This window comes from Ascaphus truei, chromosome 3 (genome assembly GCF_040206685.1).
Source record: "Ascaphus truei isolate aAscTru1 chromosome 3, aAscTru1.hap1, whole genome shotgun sequence".
Lineage (NCBI taxonomy): Eukaryota > Metazoa > Chordata > Amphibia > Anura > Ascaphidae > Ascaphus > Ascaphus truei.
The window spans coordinates 210,467,988-210,485,178 of record NC_134485.1 but is presented as its reverse complement, the minus strand read 5'-3'; the positions used below and the strand labels follow the sequence as shown (position 1 = coordinate 210,485,178).

Below are 17,191 nucleotides of genomic sequence, written 5' to 3'. Positions count from 1 at the left end.
TGTCACTAGTAGTAACTGATTATAAATGTTTTTTTCCTACTTGCTTCTAGCAGTGGAAGAAAGAAGATTTGAGAATAAAAGCCCATATTAATTTTGACTTACAATACCAAGTCCCATAAATACAGAAACATTTTTAACTGGAAGTATGCCATTATCTCTTATTGATGGTGCTATACTAATGATCAAAATGTTTTAAAGCACCACTGTTTTCATGCTGTTATTTCACTCATGTTGCCAGTCTCTGCTTTTATCTAAATGATAAACTCAGCTACAGCTTCTCTGAATCGGTTTCTGTATTTTGTATACAGTATTGCACCAAAGGATAACTGCCAACACCAGGACTACAGCAAATGTAAATGTAGCTGCTAAAAAGCCACCGTGGCTTAATTATCCCAAGCACATTAACAAATTGCCGGTTACTAATGGTATTTACAATTACTAAAGTATTTGTTACGATGCATAGTGAAAGTATCACTATAGCAAACTTTTAATCAGCTTTGCTTTTTTTTTTTTTTTTAATTTATGTTTAGGATTACCCCAAAAGAGAGGTTTGTCTAAACTGATTTTCATCCCTGAGCTATCTCTGTTAAAAGCAACAGATATAAGCATTTACAAGGCACACACGCCCATCTATACAAACCTTTCAGATTCCTTAAAAATAGCATGGTTTTCCCTAAACCCCTTTTCTTAAAATGTACGTATTAGCAAAAGTGGTCTTGGAGTTAAAAGGTTTTCCTCAAAAAGGAAAGATGGACTTGCATTTTGAACGTGATAATTAAGAGACTGCGATCCTGTGCCCTCGTGGCATAAAAGTGGTGAAGAGCAGTACAAAGGGGAGTTGATGCTAATCTACATCACAAAAAATGCATCAATGCTCCTGTGACACACCCACCTACCAAAACTAGAGTAGACACCCCCAAATTACCTACTGAATGTTTTCTATGTACATCAGGTGATGGTTTGACAGTCGTGTCATATAATCCACAACGCATTCTAGAATCTATTCAGTGCTATATGAGCATGCAATGTGCTGCCAATTATATACATTCCAAACCCATTCCTAATGAATATTCAAATCATTACATTGTCTAAATAAGTTTCCCCACGGTACAGTGTCCAAGCCAAATCGTGTGATTCTACTTGATATTTCAATGCTGTTGTGCAAAAGAAATGCTTGATCAATAATCCTCCTCCCTTAGGCTGAGCTTATAGTGCAGGCTACATTGACGGCCATGCGCCCGGTGACCTCACCCGCCGCCGTCGCAAAAGTTGTAATGGAGTTTTTGTGATGTCGCTGGCTGCAAGGGGTGTTGACGTCAGGCAGAGGCTATGTGATTGGCTTATTGCAGTCACGTGTTGCTGCCGTCGCGGTAAATAGCAAAATCCACGAATTTCAGCGATTTTGGTCGCGCCCACAACGGATTACATTTACTTGTTTTGACGTGCTGTCGCCGGGACTATAAGCGCAGCCTTAGAATTTTCAGTTGCCTTGGATATTATATTATTAGAACATTAAACATGACCCATATTAACAAAGCAGCATTTCTGCTATAAAACACCTTTCTGGGGTATTCCAGTACCGGAAGGCGTCTTATGGAAGACCACTTCGTAAATACTGCATGGCTCTGTACCAGCTGCTTGAATGAGATAGTAATTCTGTATGCTGGTCTGATACGATGTCTGTATGTACAGGAAGTTAAACTAACAGTTTAAAAATGTTTTATTGAAAGAAAGGGTGATGAAAAATAAAAAAAAATGACAAAACATACCATATGTTTCAGTAGAACATAAAATATCTCAGAGAATAAATGAAAAATATACATGATACAAAAATATATGGTTCAGTCCCTTTTAGTTACCAACATAAAAGATTGATAATGTGTGCCCTGTTAAGAAGGGGTGTAAAAGAATGGTCTTCAGTGATTCATTGCAGCGTGCTGCTGGCCCATACAGCCCTGTCAGATTTAAATGACTGAAAATAGAAAAGCAGAATGTTCAAGGTCTAGGTATTATAAAAAAGCAACAGTATAGAAAGTCAGACTGCTGCCGGTACCTTGTTTTACGTTGGAGAATATTTGTTATTTTGATAAACCGTGTAAATGCACTGGATTGGTTAATGTAATGGGAACTGTAGCTGCAGTACATAAATACACCAAGCCGGTTATTTTTGTCTTTAGAAAAAAAAAAAAAATGGCATTGTAGCATGAACCTACTGTGCAATTTTGAACCCTTCAGAGTGCTGGTGGTACCTGCTACTCGTTTTCACTACAGAGAGGAGTTAAATAAGTCTCAAAGTAAATGCTCTATTCTTGCAAAACGCATCAGGTCTTGGCAGTTTTTAACTTCCGTCTGAAGTATTCGGGGGCCTTCTCAAACAGCCAGTCAGCGTCCACCACACACAAGTCTCTCATGTAACACTTGGAGGTGTGGAGCAGCTCGTTGTAAAGAACGCAGGCAGGCTTGCAGTGGAAGAGGACGGAGGAGGGGTGGATGGCCACCGGCTGGCGAGTGTCCACTGTGGCGTAGGTCCCGTCTGGCTGCAGCTCTGCGGCGTTCATGAAGAGGCCATGAGCTAAGCACTTCCGGATATTTTGAGTGTCTGTTCTCGAGGACTCGATTGGCATTGAAAGCTGTTCAATAAAAACAACAAATAAATGAACTGGAGTGCAGCTAACCCTGCAGGAGTGTGAGAAGGGAAACGTAAGGCTAGATTGAACTCTTTGCTGCTCGAGGGGGGAGCAGTACAATGTCTGGCCCCGTTTCCCATTACCAGTGGTTAAAAGGACATCGAGTCAGTGATGTTTTTCCAAATTACATTGTAAAAGATACAACAGGGCTTGTCTCACTTTCTCTCCGCCATAAACAAAGTGTGCCTACATTAGGTTGCTTGGGAATTAAAAAAAAAAAAAAAAAGGAGGATGAGACGTCACTATATATGAATATAGAAGATAATTTATATGACAGACGTCACCACCGAGTGAAATTTGAACTTCCAAAATCACATTTAAAGGTTTATACCGTTACTTATGTCTGAGATCCAGGAGTTTATATGTCAAATGTCAACAAAGGCACAAGTCACATGATGCTTTACCTGGGTGGTCAGAGCTACCAAGTCATAACAGTAAGCAAATCGTGTTAGAAGTTCGTATAGAACAAAAAAGACATTATTTTTTTTTAATTTTTTTTTAGACTAAATAGAAAAAGCAAATAGCAACCAATAAAACATTTAATTCTAACATACAATTTAAACATGGTTTAAAACTGAAGCTGCTTTGCAAAAGCGTCATTATCAAAAACTGTTGAAAATCACAGTGATAAATACAATAATGGCTGTGCATGTTAGGAAAACATACACAAAGAATAAAGAGAATGACGTTACCTTGATACAAATATCCCTGAGCTGGGAACGGACTTCTGAGACCAGCATCATGTTCCTGCCATTGATGAAATTCTCCCTGCACCACTCCTAGTGTAACAAAACACATTCAAAATAAAGACTTCTGCACGTCGCTCAAATAAATGGAGAACACCGGGTTTTCTGCCACACCTTTACTCAAAATGTGCCACGTGTTATTATGCAGAAGTTAAGCAACGTGATTTCTTTATTTTACAAAGTGGGGTTTAGGTAAACCAGCACCCTCAACCAATATGATGGTGTAGAAGATTTTTAATTCCATGAAATCATGCATATTATAATAAAGTAAATACACCAGGACACCCGTCATTTTTGCTCCCTGGATGGATGTCCCTAGTTGAGGGCAGTGTAATTGACTACAATTTCAGCCAATTAGCATTTATGTTCATATGGTTTTTACACTATTACTTACTCAGCCATGTGCATGACACGCCTGCTTTTAAGCAATTGCATTAGACAAAGAATATTTACATCCTGCCTATTTCCATAATTGTATGTTGGTAAGAGGGGGAAGCAGTGTAGAGAAGGACGCACCTTATTCTTGCCTAGGTTTTTGAACGCCCGGTAGATGTTGAGCAAGGTGATGTGGTCACCTTCGCTAGAAATGAACTTTTTCCTGACCGCCTGCACCTCATCCCGTTTGGCAGGTGGGTTGTGGAGAACGCTGTCCACCGAGAGCAAAGAGACGATAGTCAGGATCTCTTCTGTGCAGTGAAACTTGGGAGAAAGGAGGATGGTCTGCAAGGAAAAACACAAGCATTGCAATTTCCCCTTAACCATAACCTCTGGGATCCAGTCTAAAAGTTATTTGCTTTTACATGCAGTCTTTATACTTTGCTGCTTTTTATCCTGACCCACCACTTGATTCTGAAACTCTACAGTACTTTATTTAATTTTGGAGAAAGGAAGATTGATGTGAAATATTTTTTTTTTGTGGAAAGTATTATAAATGGCCCTTATTGTGAATTTCCTAAAGGTGTTTTATAAACGGAGAACTAATCAATGCAACATTGAATCCTTGCGTCACTTGTTTTCAGTCAGCTATTAAAGCTTTAATTAAACCAGCACCACAGTTCAACACATCAGTAATATATCAGTAATTATAAACCAAACTCTGAAATGTGTAGATGTAATAAGGCCAATTTATTGCAACTTCAAGATATGTTAAGTGGTTTGGCATCTCAAAGCATTTGTTCATATTGTTCAATTGCATTGTAAAGTGTCTGATGCTCTCTGGCGTTTGTGGAGGTTTAGGACCTGAACCAGGGGTGTGTCCAAATGATAAGCTGTGATGACCACACATCCTAGTAACTTTGGGACAAGCTACAATCCACATGCTTCTTCTTTCAGTAGCAAGTCTCATCTGTCCAACATGAGCACTGCAGTGGGCTGTTACCTTGGAGAACTTGGGCTCCAACGGGAAAGCAGCCATCTTTCTTCCCAAAGGCGTCAGGATGATCTGATCCTCCTTCCGCTCCACCGCGCCTAGGAGATCTAGCTGCTGTATAGCTGCTCGTATTGAATCTGTTTTGTAAAACAAGGTGTTGGCAGTGAGAACAATTCATATGCAGTGTTCTTTTCACTGTCCTTTTCCAAGATCACCTCATTACAGGTGAAGATTGTGACCTCAATGAGATTCCTAAATGTGCAACACAATTATTTTCTGTATTGCACTTTCACCAGTAATTTATACATATAAGCAAAATACAGGCATACCCCGCTTTAAGTACACTCACTTTAAGTACACTCGCGAGTAAGTACATATCGCCCAATAGGCAAATGGCAGCTCATGCATGCGCCTGTCATCACGTCCTGAACAGCTCCCTTCCTGTACCGAAGCTGTGCGCAAGCAGGGAGACTATAGAGCCTGTTACAAATGTGTTATTTACATCAGTTATGCACTTATATAACGATTGCAGTACAGTACATGCATCGATAAGTGGGAAAAGGTAGTGCTTCACTTTAAGTACATTTTCACTTTACATACATGCTCCGGTCCCATTGCGTACGTTAATGCGGGGTATGCCTGTAAGTTATTCATCACAAAGCACCTTTGCCAGGAAACTCAGCATGAGTAGCTAATGGGTGTTAATATACTTACCATCCAAAGAATGTCATTCTGTTAAGGTGTCGCTTAATGAAATGGCAATCTTTGTATGTCAGGTATAACGGGAGATTGTTCAAGCCGTCTGCCTGGAGTGCAACATGTACAGCAGAGGCCATTACTTAACCCTTAGCAAATGATGTTTCTTCCCCAGAAATAACAGATCTTAGTCCTACACTACATTGTCATAAAACCCTTATATTCTAATCCAATACGAACTTCCACTCATAATTGCAAATGAGTTTACCCTTTGATAAAAATGTATTTTGGTCTAGTGAGATGTCATGGTTTAGAAAAATTGAGCTTAAAAAAAAAGCTTACAATTACCGCAAACATCTGCTTCCAGTAGTCAGACAATTGAGGGCGGCTGAATGTGCTCTGATCAGGGGGAAACATTCACTCAGTAGTGGAGTCACATACCTGGGGAGGGTTTGGACATAAAGTCAAAGGTAAGGACGTTTGGCACTCTCAGGACCAGAAGCTGCAGCATCACACTGACCAGGTTACACCTGCAAAATCAGGCACGACAGAATAGTACTTAGTCCATTTAACGTCACAACCCCACTTGAAAATGGTTCACAAATGACTTTTTATTTATGTAATGAATTCACATCTTTTTCAGCATAACTTCACTGTCGAACGCCAATAATAATAATAAACTACTTTAGAGGAAAAAAGGACCTAGAAGTTATTATTTCAGCTGACTTAAAAGTAGGCTAGCAATGTAACAAAGAAATGCGGAAAGCCAGCAAGATATTAGGTTGTATAGGGAGAGGTATTAGCAACCGAAAGAAGGGGGCGGTGATGCCACTTTATAGATCATTAGCGAGACCTAACCTAGAGTACGGCGTTACATTCTGGAGACCGTATCTCTGGAAGGACGTACATATAATGGAAATGGTGCAAAAGAAAGGGCTACTAAGATGGTGCATGATCTACAGCTTAAGACTCATCAGGAAATACTGTAGGACCCTAATATGTGCAGTTTATAGCAGTGGCTTCCAACCTTTTTTGGTTTAGGAACCCTATAATTATATTGTGAAATTCTGAGGATCCCCAACCCTCCCTAATAGCGCATCTGAGATCAGATACATTGTAAGGAACCCCAACCCTCTCTAGTAGCGCGTCTGAGATCAGATGCATTGTAAGGAACCCCAACCCTCTCTAATAGCGCGTCTGAGATCAGATGCAATTCTTCTGTATTTGGTACAATTTTCGAATGACCTGAAAATTACAGGGAACCCTTTAGGGATGCTCATTGAACCCAAGGATTCCTAGGAACACCTGTTTAAAAACAATGACTTAGAGGATAGAATGGAGAGGTTATCCTAAAAAAAACAAAGAAAGCCAAGAATCAAATAGGGTTTAGCAGCAGATAGGAAAATGGGCAGACAAGGTGGGCCAGTTGGTTCTTATCTGCCATCAAATGCTATGTATGTATACACACGCACAAAAGCAACGATTCATTCTACTGCAAATTACAATATATTCGGAAAAGTAGTAGGCAACTAACAGTCTATTGAGAACGCTATCCTGATCATAAGAACAAGTGTTACATTTTTAGTTGTTAAACACAGCCCTACCTTATAAAAAAAGCAGTAATGTTGTTATCGGTTAAGTGGGCATGCGTAAGATTGTCCAACACCTATTAACTCTATATTGACATGTACAACTGTGATTTTCAAACACTGGTTTATAAACTCTCCCCTCACCACCCCAAGAACCATGTCACACCCTTAAAAAGGATGTAGCTTCATTGAAAAAACTGTGTAAGTACTACAATGGGTTTCTTGGGGGGAGGGGTGAGGAGATAGGGGCTGGTGAAGGGGATTTGTTTTTTCGGTAACAAATGACTAATTATTTAGTGCATGCTTTGATATGCACTTCAGCCTTGTGCATTGCCACACCACTCCACCACTCACCTCTGTATCTCTGGCACAGTCATTTTCTCCAGCTTCTCAAACTCATCCTCTGTGTAGAGTCGATAGCATATCCCGCTGTCCTCTCGCCCCGCTCTTCCTGTGCGTTGCCAAGCCTGGGCTTTGGATACCCGCTGCACGGCTAACACTTCAAGACTACTTTCTAGGAGGCAAAATAGCGGTCTAAAATCAGCTACAACACGTACAGTCTGCTAGAAAAAGAAAACAGTGGAAGATATCTCTACAATGTTACAGAGCTGTTAATAGATTGAGACAGAAGATATAAAGCAAAAATGCCCTCTAACTCTGGTTGAAGAATAGACAGAGGATTGTCATAAATAGAACTTTTTTACGTTGGGCTAAGGTCGTGAGTGGAGTACCTCCGGGATCGGTACTGGGACCCCTGCTTTTTAACTTGTTTATTAATGACCTTGAGGTTGGCATCGAGAGCAAAGTCTCCATCTTTGCTGATGACGCAAAATTGTGTAAGGTAATAGAATCAGAGCAGGATGTAATTTATCTCCAGAAGGACATGGAGAGACTGGAAACGTGTGCAGGTAAATGGCAGATGAGGTTTAATATAGATAAATGTAAGGTTATGCATTTAGGAAGCAAGAATAAACAGGCGACTTACAAATTAAATGGGAATAAATTGGGGGAATCCTTGATGGAGAAGGGTTTAGGAGTGCTTGTAGACAGCAGGCTTAGCAATAGTGCCCAAAGTCATACAGTAGCTGCAAAGGCAAACAAGATTTTATCTTGCATTAAACGGGCAATGGATGGAAGGGAAGTAAACATAATTATGCCCCTTTACAAAGCATTAGTAAGACCACACCTTGAATATGGAGTACAATTTTGGGCACCACTACGCAGATAAGACATTATGGAACTAGAGAGAGTGCAGAGAAGAGCCACCAAATTAATAAAGGGGATGGGCAATCTAATTTATGAGGAGAGGTTAGCTGAATTAGATTTATTTACATTAGAAAAGAGGCGTCTAAGAGGGGATATGATAACTATATACAAATATATTCGGGGACAGTATAAGGAGCTTTAAAGAGAACTATTTATCCCAAGGACAGAACAAAGGACTCGGGGTCATCCCTTAAGGTTGGAGGAAAGGAGATTTCATCACCAGCAACAAAGGAAAGGGTTCTTTACAGTAAGGGCAGTTAAAATGTGGAATTCATTACCCATGGAGACTGTGATGGCAGATACAATAGATTTGTTAAAAAAAAAAAGAAGGTCGGACATCTTTTTAGAAAGGAAAGGTATACAGGGATATACCAAATAAGTAAACATGAGAAGGATGGTGATGCAGGGATTAATCCGATGGCCAATTGTTGGAGTCAGGATGGAATTTATTTTTTCCCTTATGAGATATCAGTGGATGATATGACACTGGGGTTTCTTGTTTGCCTTCCTCTGGATCAATATACTGTAAGTATTGATATAGGATAACGTATCTGTTGTCTAAGTTTAGCATAGGTTGAACTTTGTGGACGCATGTCTTTTTTCAACCTCATCTACTATGTAACTACTACGTAACCCCTCTCTCCCTTTTTATTTTGTACAGGATTGAGGCCGGGGGTCCTTTGGTGCTATTTTCAGCACTGGGGACACCCCAGGTCCCAAAATACATACTAGTGAAGTTACTAGTATTACTTGCTGATTTTTTATTTTTTTATAAAGGGATTTAAATGGCAATCCAATAGAAAGCCACAACCAATGATGTTGCAGCTTCCTATTGGCCCAAGATTTGCCGGGGGGGGAGGGGGGTGTACGGGGGGATTTATTTTAGTTTAATTGCACTATATAAATGGTGACTCCATAGTTGCCATTTCCTCTCCAGGTTTCTTACTTGTCACAGCCTCACAAATGAGGGCAGTGACATCACTAGAATCTTCATCCAATTAAATCTGCCATGCTGCTCTATCCCAGGAAACAGAGTTTTCTTGCATTTTTAAAGATTAAAGGGACCGGCACAAATATGGATGAATGCTCCCCCCTCCCATCCCCCTTTCATTTGCAGTATACAGGATTCCACCCGTAAACTGCTAAACGCCAACGATAAAAAGTTGCGTTTCTGTAAATATCAATAGTTGAACTACTAGTACCTAAAGAACAGAAATCTAAACATAATTTAGAAGAAAAGGTGGGAAGGAGCAGGTCTCTGGAGCTCAACCACATTCTAAATTTGAGCTCTGGGGACCCCCTACATCCCAAGACACCTCCATAGGTGCTGCCAGTTCTTCATGGAGGTTTAAACCCCTGCATCATGCAGGCCAATAGGAAGCAGTGACGGGAGATGGTGAGGATTCCTTTTGGCTCCTGTGCCGCAGGACATTTAAACCTCCATTTTATTCACCCAGCTACCGCTAGCACCTATGGACGAAAGTATCTCTGGAAGCAGGGGGCCCCCAGAGCTGAAATGACCGCAGTGCAGCTCCCGAGACCCATTTCCCACCTACAATCCCCCATCCAAAAAAAAAAAAAAAAAAAAAAAGTCGGTCGGTAGAACTGCTCCTGTAAACTAGTAGTGCCTACCTGGATTGTATTTCTTTGCTTTCACCATACCAGTGTCTACAACATATTTTATCCCTGCTATGGTGATGGAGGTTTCCGCGATGTTAGTGGAAAGAATAACCTTGCGATGACCCTGAAACGAAGAGAGACTGCTCAAACCAAATCATAAAAACGATAGAAAGTCCAACGTCATAGCATCTGATATAGGTAACAGGTAAACGTCTCACATTAACGATCACTACATTTGCTAGAAGGTTATCATTTTTATTCATATATAATGGGTCACTTGGGAACAACAGTGGGTACACGCAATGATTGTACTCCAATATGGAAAATCTCTTGGTAGCAAGCCCATTCTTTCCCTCTTTTCATTAACCCTCATCCATTATCTAAGGTAAAGGTGCTGAGGTAGTTTTTAACTCAGGAAGCAAAATATCATGTACAAGTCATGCGGTAAAATGACTGGATGGATGCAAACTGGCATGGAACAGTATCTGCATATGGTCTTGAAGATAATAATTATCGTGCATCCATAAAGAGCAAAATGATGCAGCGCAATGTGGGGCTTTAGTGCAATAATTTGGAGAACCTCTATCATGTGGTATTATCCAATTATAAATGTAAATGCTTGATCCCTTCAGGCTCACATGTTGTAAGCCTCATCTCACAGCAGGAGACACTGATTTAGACACAAGGAAAGATTGTTTGATAGACTCTGAACTGATGCAGTACATGGTAAACTGTGATCTCTTTATGGACCAGTGTCACCACAAATCTAGCTAACCAGCATGAAGGTGAAGATACAAACTTTAGCTTTTACATATGTAAGAGATGTGTGCAGAGGTACGCAATGGAGACCGTTTCAAGTGAAACTAAAATTAGGCTTTATAGCGCCTGTCCCTTTAACACAGCAAAACATTCAGAATAAGCCAAAGAAAAACCTACTCCACTTTGGAGAATATCTACACATGTAGTCCAGCCCTCTCTAAATAGGTGTTAGCTAAGCTATTTACCAGCCCCAAATATATATACATATATACAGATATATAACAGTCCCATATGAAAGTCTTATCTGTTTCTTGTAGCTGTAGGGGAAGCCTCTCTGCTCTCCTGGGTCAGCACCTTTTTTTGCTAAGGCAATGTCTGTCCAGGTATAGTCTGCTCCCTTTTGTCTTGCTGTCAGCCTACAGTCTCTTTGCAGCTCAATACATCTGTCCCCTGGTCAGTCCAGTGTCCACTAAGGAAATCATCTGGTCTGTCTTTCCTAGGTCAGCTCCAATTGTGAGCTCAGGAATTGCCCTTCCTGTCTCAGAACAGGCTATTTCTGAGAGAGCTCTAATCAGCCAGGTGAAGTTTGTTAATTGCTGGTATGCAATTAACCAGCACACTGCTGTGTTAGAAGCAAGATCTGAACAGGGATAAGTCCCTGTTACAACATACATAAGAGAATGGCGTTTTCTGCTGGTTAGTGACATGGCTTAGCTCACCTTGGGTGCTCCCTGGAACACTCTTAGCTGCTGAGAGTGTGGTAGAGAAGCATAGAGAGGCACCACCATCATCTGCGGGCAGCTGTCTGGGAGATGTTTCGCTATGTCTCTGCATGTTTTGGTCATTGCTTCGATCTCTTCCTGACCAGTCAAAAAGACTAAGATGTCATGAGAAGATGGAGCTTCCTTCAGGAGCAAAACAAAGCAAAAGAAGATTAGTTAGCTATATTGTGATCATTTCAGGATGGACTGCGGTACCGTATATCCAAAACATGTGTGTGAGATAGAGATTCTCTCTCTCGGTATGACACACACACACACACACACACACACACACACACACACACACACACACACACACACACACACACACACACACACACACACACACACACTATAGTGTATATAAAACAAAATAAAGAAATAGCTCTTCAATTCTAAAGTGCACTTGTCCTGTTAATGTAGTTAGAAGCATTTAATGCTTTCTACAATAATCACTCACATTTACGAATAGACCACAACATCCTGGATATATTTCCCATCAACTATGTTAGCCTTAAATCACCTTACAAATGGTTACTTTTCCTCTCGCACAATGTATAGGTCGATGGACTGTTTATTCTCACTAGAAATTACAATCAACACTATAAATAAAAAAAGGTCTGCTTTTCTGTGACCCTACATTTACTGGTACTATGTAGTAACACGTGCATATGATCTGAGTAGGATAAATTAATACAATTATTGTATTAATTAAAAGTAGGAACAATATTTGCATATAATATCTACGGTGCATCAACACAGGGCAAAATGATGCAGAGCAAGGTGTGGCTTTAGCTAAACCGTTTGGACAACATCGTGCAGTGCTATATCTACGCAGTTATTTTTCTGATTCCTCTCTCTGTGCCTCAATGCTAAAAAAACATCACTGACTAGCAAATGCTGTTCAGTGGTTTAATATTCACCCAGTGACCAATTAGGCCACCTACCTGGTGGATCTGGAAGACTGTGACCAGTGCAGCTTGGAGGTAATCACTCTGAGGCTGTTTGGTGTAAAAGACCTGTATGGGATGCTGCCTGCCTTCCAGGTAGAGAACTGGGGCCCCGTTGAAGTACTGTGAAAACAGGTCCACATCCATAGTTGCAGACATGATGTTCACCTGCCGGGAGCCAAAGAGACACATAATGGAAATAGGGTTACACCAAAGCTTTGGTTCAGGGATATCGAACAACCAAGGGGTCAGAGGACACATTTACTACACGGTGTTAACCCAGAAGGCACATTATGGGTCATTTAAGTGAAAAGGCTGTATGTAGACCTAAAAAAAAATATATAATGCAACATGTTTACCAGCATATCACCTCAAGACAAAAAAGACCGAGAAACTCGAATTGTTCCATTTTAAAGCTGTAGACCAAGCAATATCCTACATGTTTTTTTTTAAATAAATCAGTTCTGTACTATGAGAAAATACTTGTAGCATTTTTTTTAAACAACTCTGAATGACATTTTTAGTGCATTATAATGTAACAAGCATTTTTTGTTTCTATAGCAACCATTTACAAAGTCACATCCCCCTTCCTCTTCTGAAACAGGCTCTGGCACACCCCTTTTTGAGCCCTGTCCTCTCTCTAGCAGTGCACACATTGTATCTAGTGATTGCCTGGTCACATCTTCCCCACAAAACTTTGCATCTTTGGTCCTCTTCTGCTGCACTGAGCCATTTAGTGAACCCCCGAGCCGAATCTTATTAGGCTTTTAGTTCTGAATTTGAAACATTAACTGTTTAAACTTCTATATTTACTCTTAAAAGTGCAATTCCACCTGGCTGTTGTGTATTTTTTAGTGTCTACCACATCATCTGATGCCGTTTTGTTTTTATCCACAGGATTGCAGTTGGAGCACGTTCTGCGTTTGCTTTCCTCTGTAGGATTGCAGACCGCTTTGTTTCTATGAGTTTAACTTGGGACACAGGTTGATGGTGTCTATAACTTCTACCACGTGCAGCAATGCCCTACAAATCATTATTTCCATGTTTAATAGAAGGTTAAACTGACGCACGTACCTTAAGCGGCAGCTTTCCCAGCTCTCTACGTTTCTTTTGCGCAGCTTTCACAACCCCAAAAAGCACGTCCGTGTGTATTGTCCTCTCGTGAGCCTCATCCAGGATAACCACGCTGTATTTGCGTAGAAGCGGATCCCCAATTGCCTCGCGGAGCAGCATGCCGTCGGTGAGGAACTTTACTTTGGTCTCTTCTGATGTGAGGTCCTCAAAGCGCACGGTGTAGCCCACCTGAGAATGAATATAGCAGAGGACTGAGACCAAGGAGCACTACGAAGCAGGGTTTCTCCTGCTTACTCAACTATAAAGTGTATTTAAAACCAGAGACAGAACATAAAACACAGACAGAGCTCAGTTTTAGCACATCCAGTGATACTCATACACGGTACAGTGCCTAAATATATATGTATAAATATCTATTAAGTAAAATGGTCTTTTAGTTTGACATTTTTGGCCAAAATTGTTGTAAGCCCCTGAACCAACGGCAATAGGAGCTTGTTAGGTGTCCAGTATGTTTTTCAACTATAAAGTGGTTAGCTCTCTATATGGCCCCAGTTAATATGCTGCGAGTAGTCTTTCCCTTGTCATTAAAGATTTCTGTTCTATTTAAATGACTGGAGTTTAGCCCTTCATAGGAAGATGACGGATTTACGGCACATTTTTGCTTCATAATTAAAAGCAGCATTTCATATTTCTTTATTTGTAATATTAGGTATGAAGCAGGGGGTCTCTGGAGCTAAACCCTGTTAATTTCAGCTTCGGGAACCTGCGGCGTCCCAAGACACTTACCAGAGAAGCTCATACCGGTAATCTCCCGCAAGTTTAAAGGTTCGGCGTTACGAGGGCGGAACCTTTAAACCGCCATATTGCGTGCCCAGGCAGGTCTGCTACCAGCATGACCTACGGAGTTTAGTATCTCGGGAATCAGGGGGTCCCCGGATCTGAAATTAACATGGTTCAGCTCCAGAATACCCCTGCTTCCCACCTAATAAAAAAAAACACCCAGGTGGATATGCACTTTTAAAAGTAAATATAGAAGAAGTTTAAACATTTAATGTTTCAAATTTAGAACTAAAAGCCTAAATCTAAAAGACAACAATTATCACAAAATATACACTAGAGAAGATTTTATTTTTTAAAAGTGATGGATTCATGCTCCAGAATAGAATTCAGCAGCGATTACAAAGTTGCAGTGATCAGGGTCGAGTTATAAAGTATTTCTTACAATATTCCCCATGAGCCTATTATAGGAGTACTTGAAAACAAAATGATAAATATTTTATCAAAGCGGAAGTTAATTGAAGAATAGCATCAGGACACAACCAGGATTAATAAGAGAGAAAGTAAAAGGCAGCTTATGGAATTTTAGATTTGCAGACAGTAAGTGGCCCTGCATTTTTGATAGCACTATATTCATATAAGAGATAATTGCTTTAATGCTACCGACTTCAGAGACGATACCAATAACCTAGAGATAACAGTATGGTAGTGAAGGATGATAGCATAATGCATGCACTGATCTCTGAATACCACATCAGATGTCAAAGGATAAAACATACATTAAAATATTTCTGACAGTATACACCTTCTGTGCTTTCTACCACAATATACTTGTTTAGATTTACTGGATCTACCTACACCAGGGCTCTAACTGCCAGGCCCTGGCTCCTGCTAATTGTAAACTAGATGCTTAGGCAGTGCAATTTTTTACCCGCAAAATGTTGAAATATAATAATGACGTCTTTAAATGTATCTAACATTAGATTACAATAAGCTTGTGGCTCTTCTACTCCTAAATATTTTCTTATTTGGCCCATGGCTCATGTCTGGGAAAAGTGTAAATCTTACCATGCACAATAGCACACGGAAAAAAAATAAAAATGAAGACAGGGAGCTGACGTACCAGTTTCCCCAATTCGGTTTTCTTCTCCTCCGAGACTCTGGTCGCGAGTGAAATGGCCGCTACCCTGCGGGGCTGTGTCACAGCGATGGTACCTTGACGCCCTATGCCGGCTTCATAGAAATATTGCGGAATTTGAGTTGTCTTACCCGATCCAGTCTCACCTGTGAAAGAAGACATTGGATTAGGGGGTATGGGAGGGGAAGGATAGTAAACTCCTTACCTATTACAACAGAGTAAATACTATTATGTCTTTCCCATCCCCATTATACTGGGTGATGGAAGTTGTTGGTACCCTAATAAATAACAAAATAGCACCTAAAGTGGTGGTTTCCAATCTTTTTAAACTGGGCGTCCCAAAGGGCATTTGTTTTGACTTTTCCCCCCACTTATCTTACAGTGCACAAACAAAAACTACAGGATTCAGGGGTACATACCTTCCAAAAGCCAATTTAATAGTTAATCTATGTAGTGGAAGATATTTTGTTGAGTTATTGACACATGAAAACTGCCATTGCATCCCCATTTCTGACTCAATGGGCTCTTCATGTTTTGACATCTTTATTTATACATGTTACATTGGATGGGAGCATTGTAATTGGCTGGCGCATTAGGTTAATGCGAAAAGCCTGAACTTTATAGTGCATTTGCTAACTTGAATGTATGAAGAAGGTGTTTTACAGCATTACGGATGTTCCAATTCCCAGAGACATGAAGAAGTTCCCTCTGCAGATCGATATTTATGGCAGATCATATATTTTCCTTATTACATTATACTTTTCTTTATCTACTATTGGTTATCAAGAGCCAGTTTTTCTAACGCACACACGTGAAAGCATATGTACAAAATCCATAAACAATGCATACATGTGCGTCGTCCTACTTTCTTTCTGATCGCAATATAGAACAGAAGATGAAGAAATCTCCATCTCTCCGGTAGAAAGCTGCACATATCTGTATGTCATGTGTGCAATACATGCAGCAGGGACGTTAGTGCATTTAACAGAGGGCAAGTATTCTTTACTACTGTAAATTATTTATATGGGAAAGCTCTATAATAATCATGTGACACACACACACACACACACACACACACACACACACACACACACACACACCCCCCCCCCCCCCCCCCCGCCCCCTCAAAGTAACTCCCCATCCACACTGTAAAATCAGACTAATTTCCCGCCCCGGGTCTCACCGATGATCACGGCGGTGTCCAGCTGCCGGAGCTGCCCTATAAGCTGAGCCCGGGCTCGGTAAATCGGGAGGCTCCTGCGCTGCAGCTCCACGGGCACCGGCGGCTTCCTGGGGCCGGGCAGCATCGCCCCTTTCCGGTTGATGTGGAAGGAAGGGGAGCCCGGCTTGAATTTCTTGGCCGGCGGGAAGTCGGGGTCCTGAGACATATTATCCACGGGGATTGGGTCTCTTCAGGCGGCGTGACGGCTCCTGCGACCCGGGGAGCGCAGGCTCCAGCCCGGGGTGACCATGATTGGCAGCCTGTGCCAACACACCGCCCACGTGCTTCCGGCCTGAGCCAACACACCGACCACGTGCTTCCGGCCTCCGCTGATGACGCAACCGCTAGGTGGTGACTATGGAACGCACACGTGATCCACCTCACACGTCAATGCGAGAGTAGAAGCCAGCGCTTCTTTATTACAATAGCTTATTCTGATCCAACTTCACATTTCTGCCACTTAAGATGAGGAGCAGGGGTGCCACCCTGACTATGTGTGTTACCATCTGTCAAACACGGGGAGTAGGGAAATGTATA

General features: G+C 41.1%; 1 protein-coding gene across 1 annotated transcript; it reads right to left on the bottom strand.

Annotated features, from left to right (window-relative positions):
* Positions 1–467: 467 nt before the first annotated feature.
* Positions 468–16,956, bottom strand: DHX33 (DEAH-box helicase 33). The gene is made up of 12 exons (XM_075590004.1): positions 16,616–16,956; positions 15,418–15,578; positions 13,518–13,745; positions 12,441–12,611; positions 11,452–11,637; positions 9,986–10,097; positions 7,442–7,601; positions 5,940–6,028; positions 4,812–4,939; positions 3,950–4,153; positions 3,380–3,466; positions 468–2,630 (listed from the first exon to the last, which is right to left on the bottom strand). The coding sequence occupies exons 1-12, from the start codon at positions 16,818–16,820 to the stop codon at positions 2,322–2,324; spliced, it is 2,040 nt and encodes a 679-aa protein (XP_075446119.1). The 5' UTR covers positions 16,821–16,956; the 3' UTR covers positions 468–2,321.
* Between the last annotated feature and the right edge of the window lie 235 nt (positions 16,957–17,191).

Excerpts from the sequence above, each read along its gene's own strand:
- DHX33 (XM_075590004.1), bottom strand. The coding sequence starts at position 16,820 with ATGTCTCAGGACCCCGACTTCCCGCCGGCCAAGAAATTCAAGCCGGGC. Across the intron at positions 13,746-15,417 it reads AAACCGAATTGGGGAAACTG|GTGGGCTACACCGTGCGCTT; the intron begins GTACGTCAGCTC and ends ATTCATTCTCAG. Across the intron at positions 10,098-11,451 it reads TGTTCCAGGGAGCACCCAAG|GGTCATCGCAAGGTTATTCT; the intron begins GTGAGCTAAGCC and ends TCTTCGTTTCAG.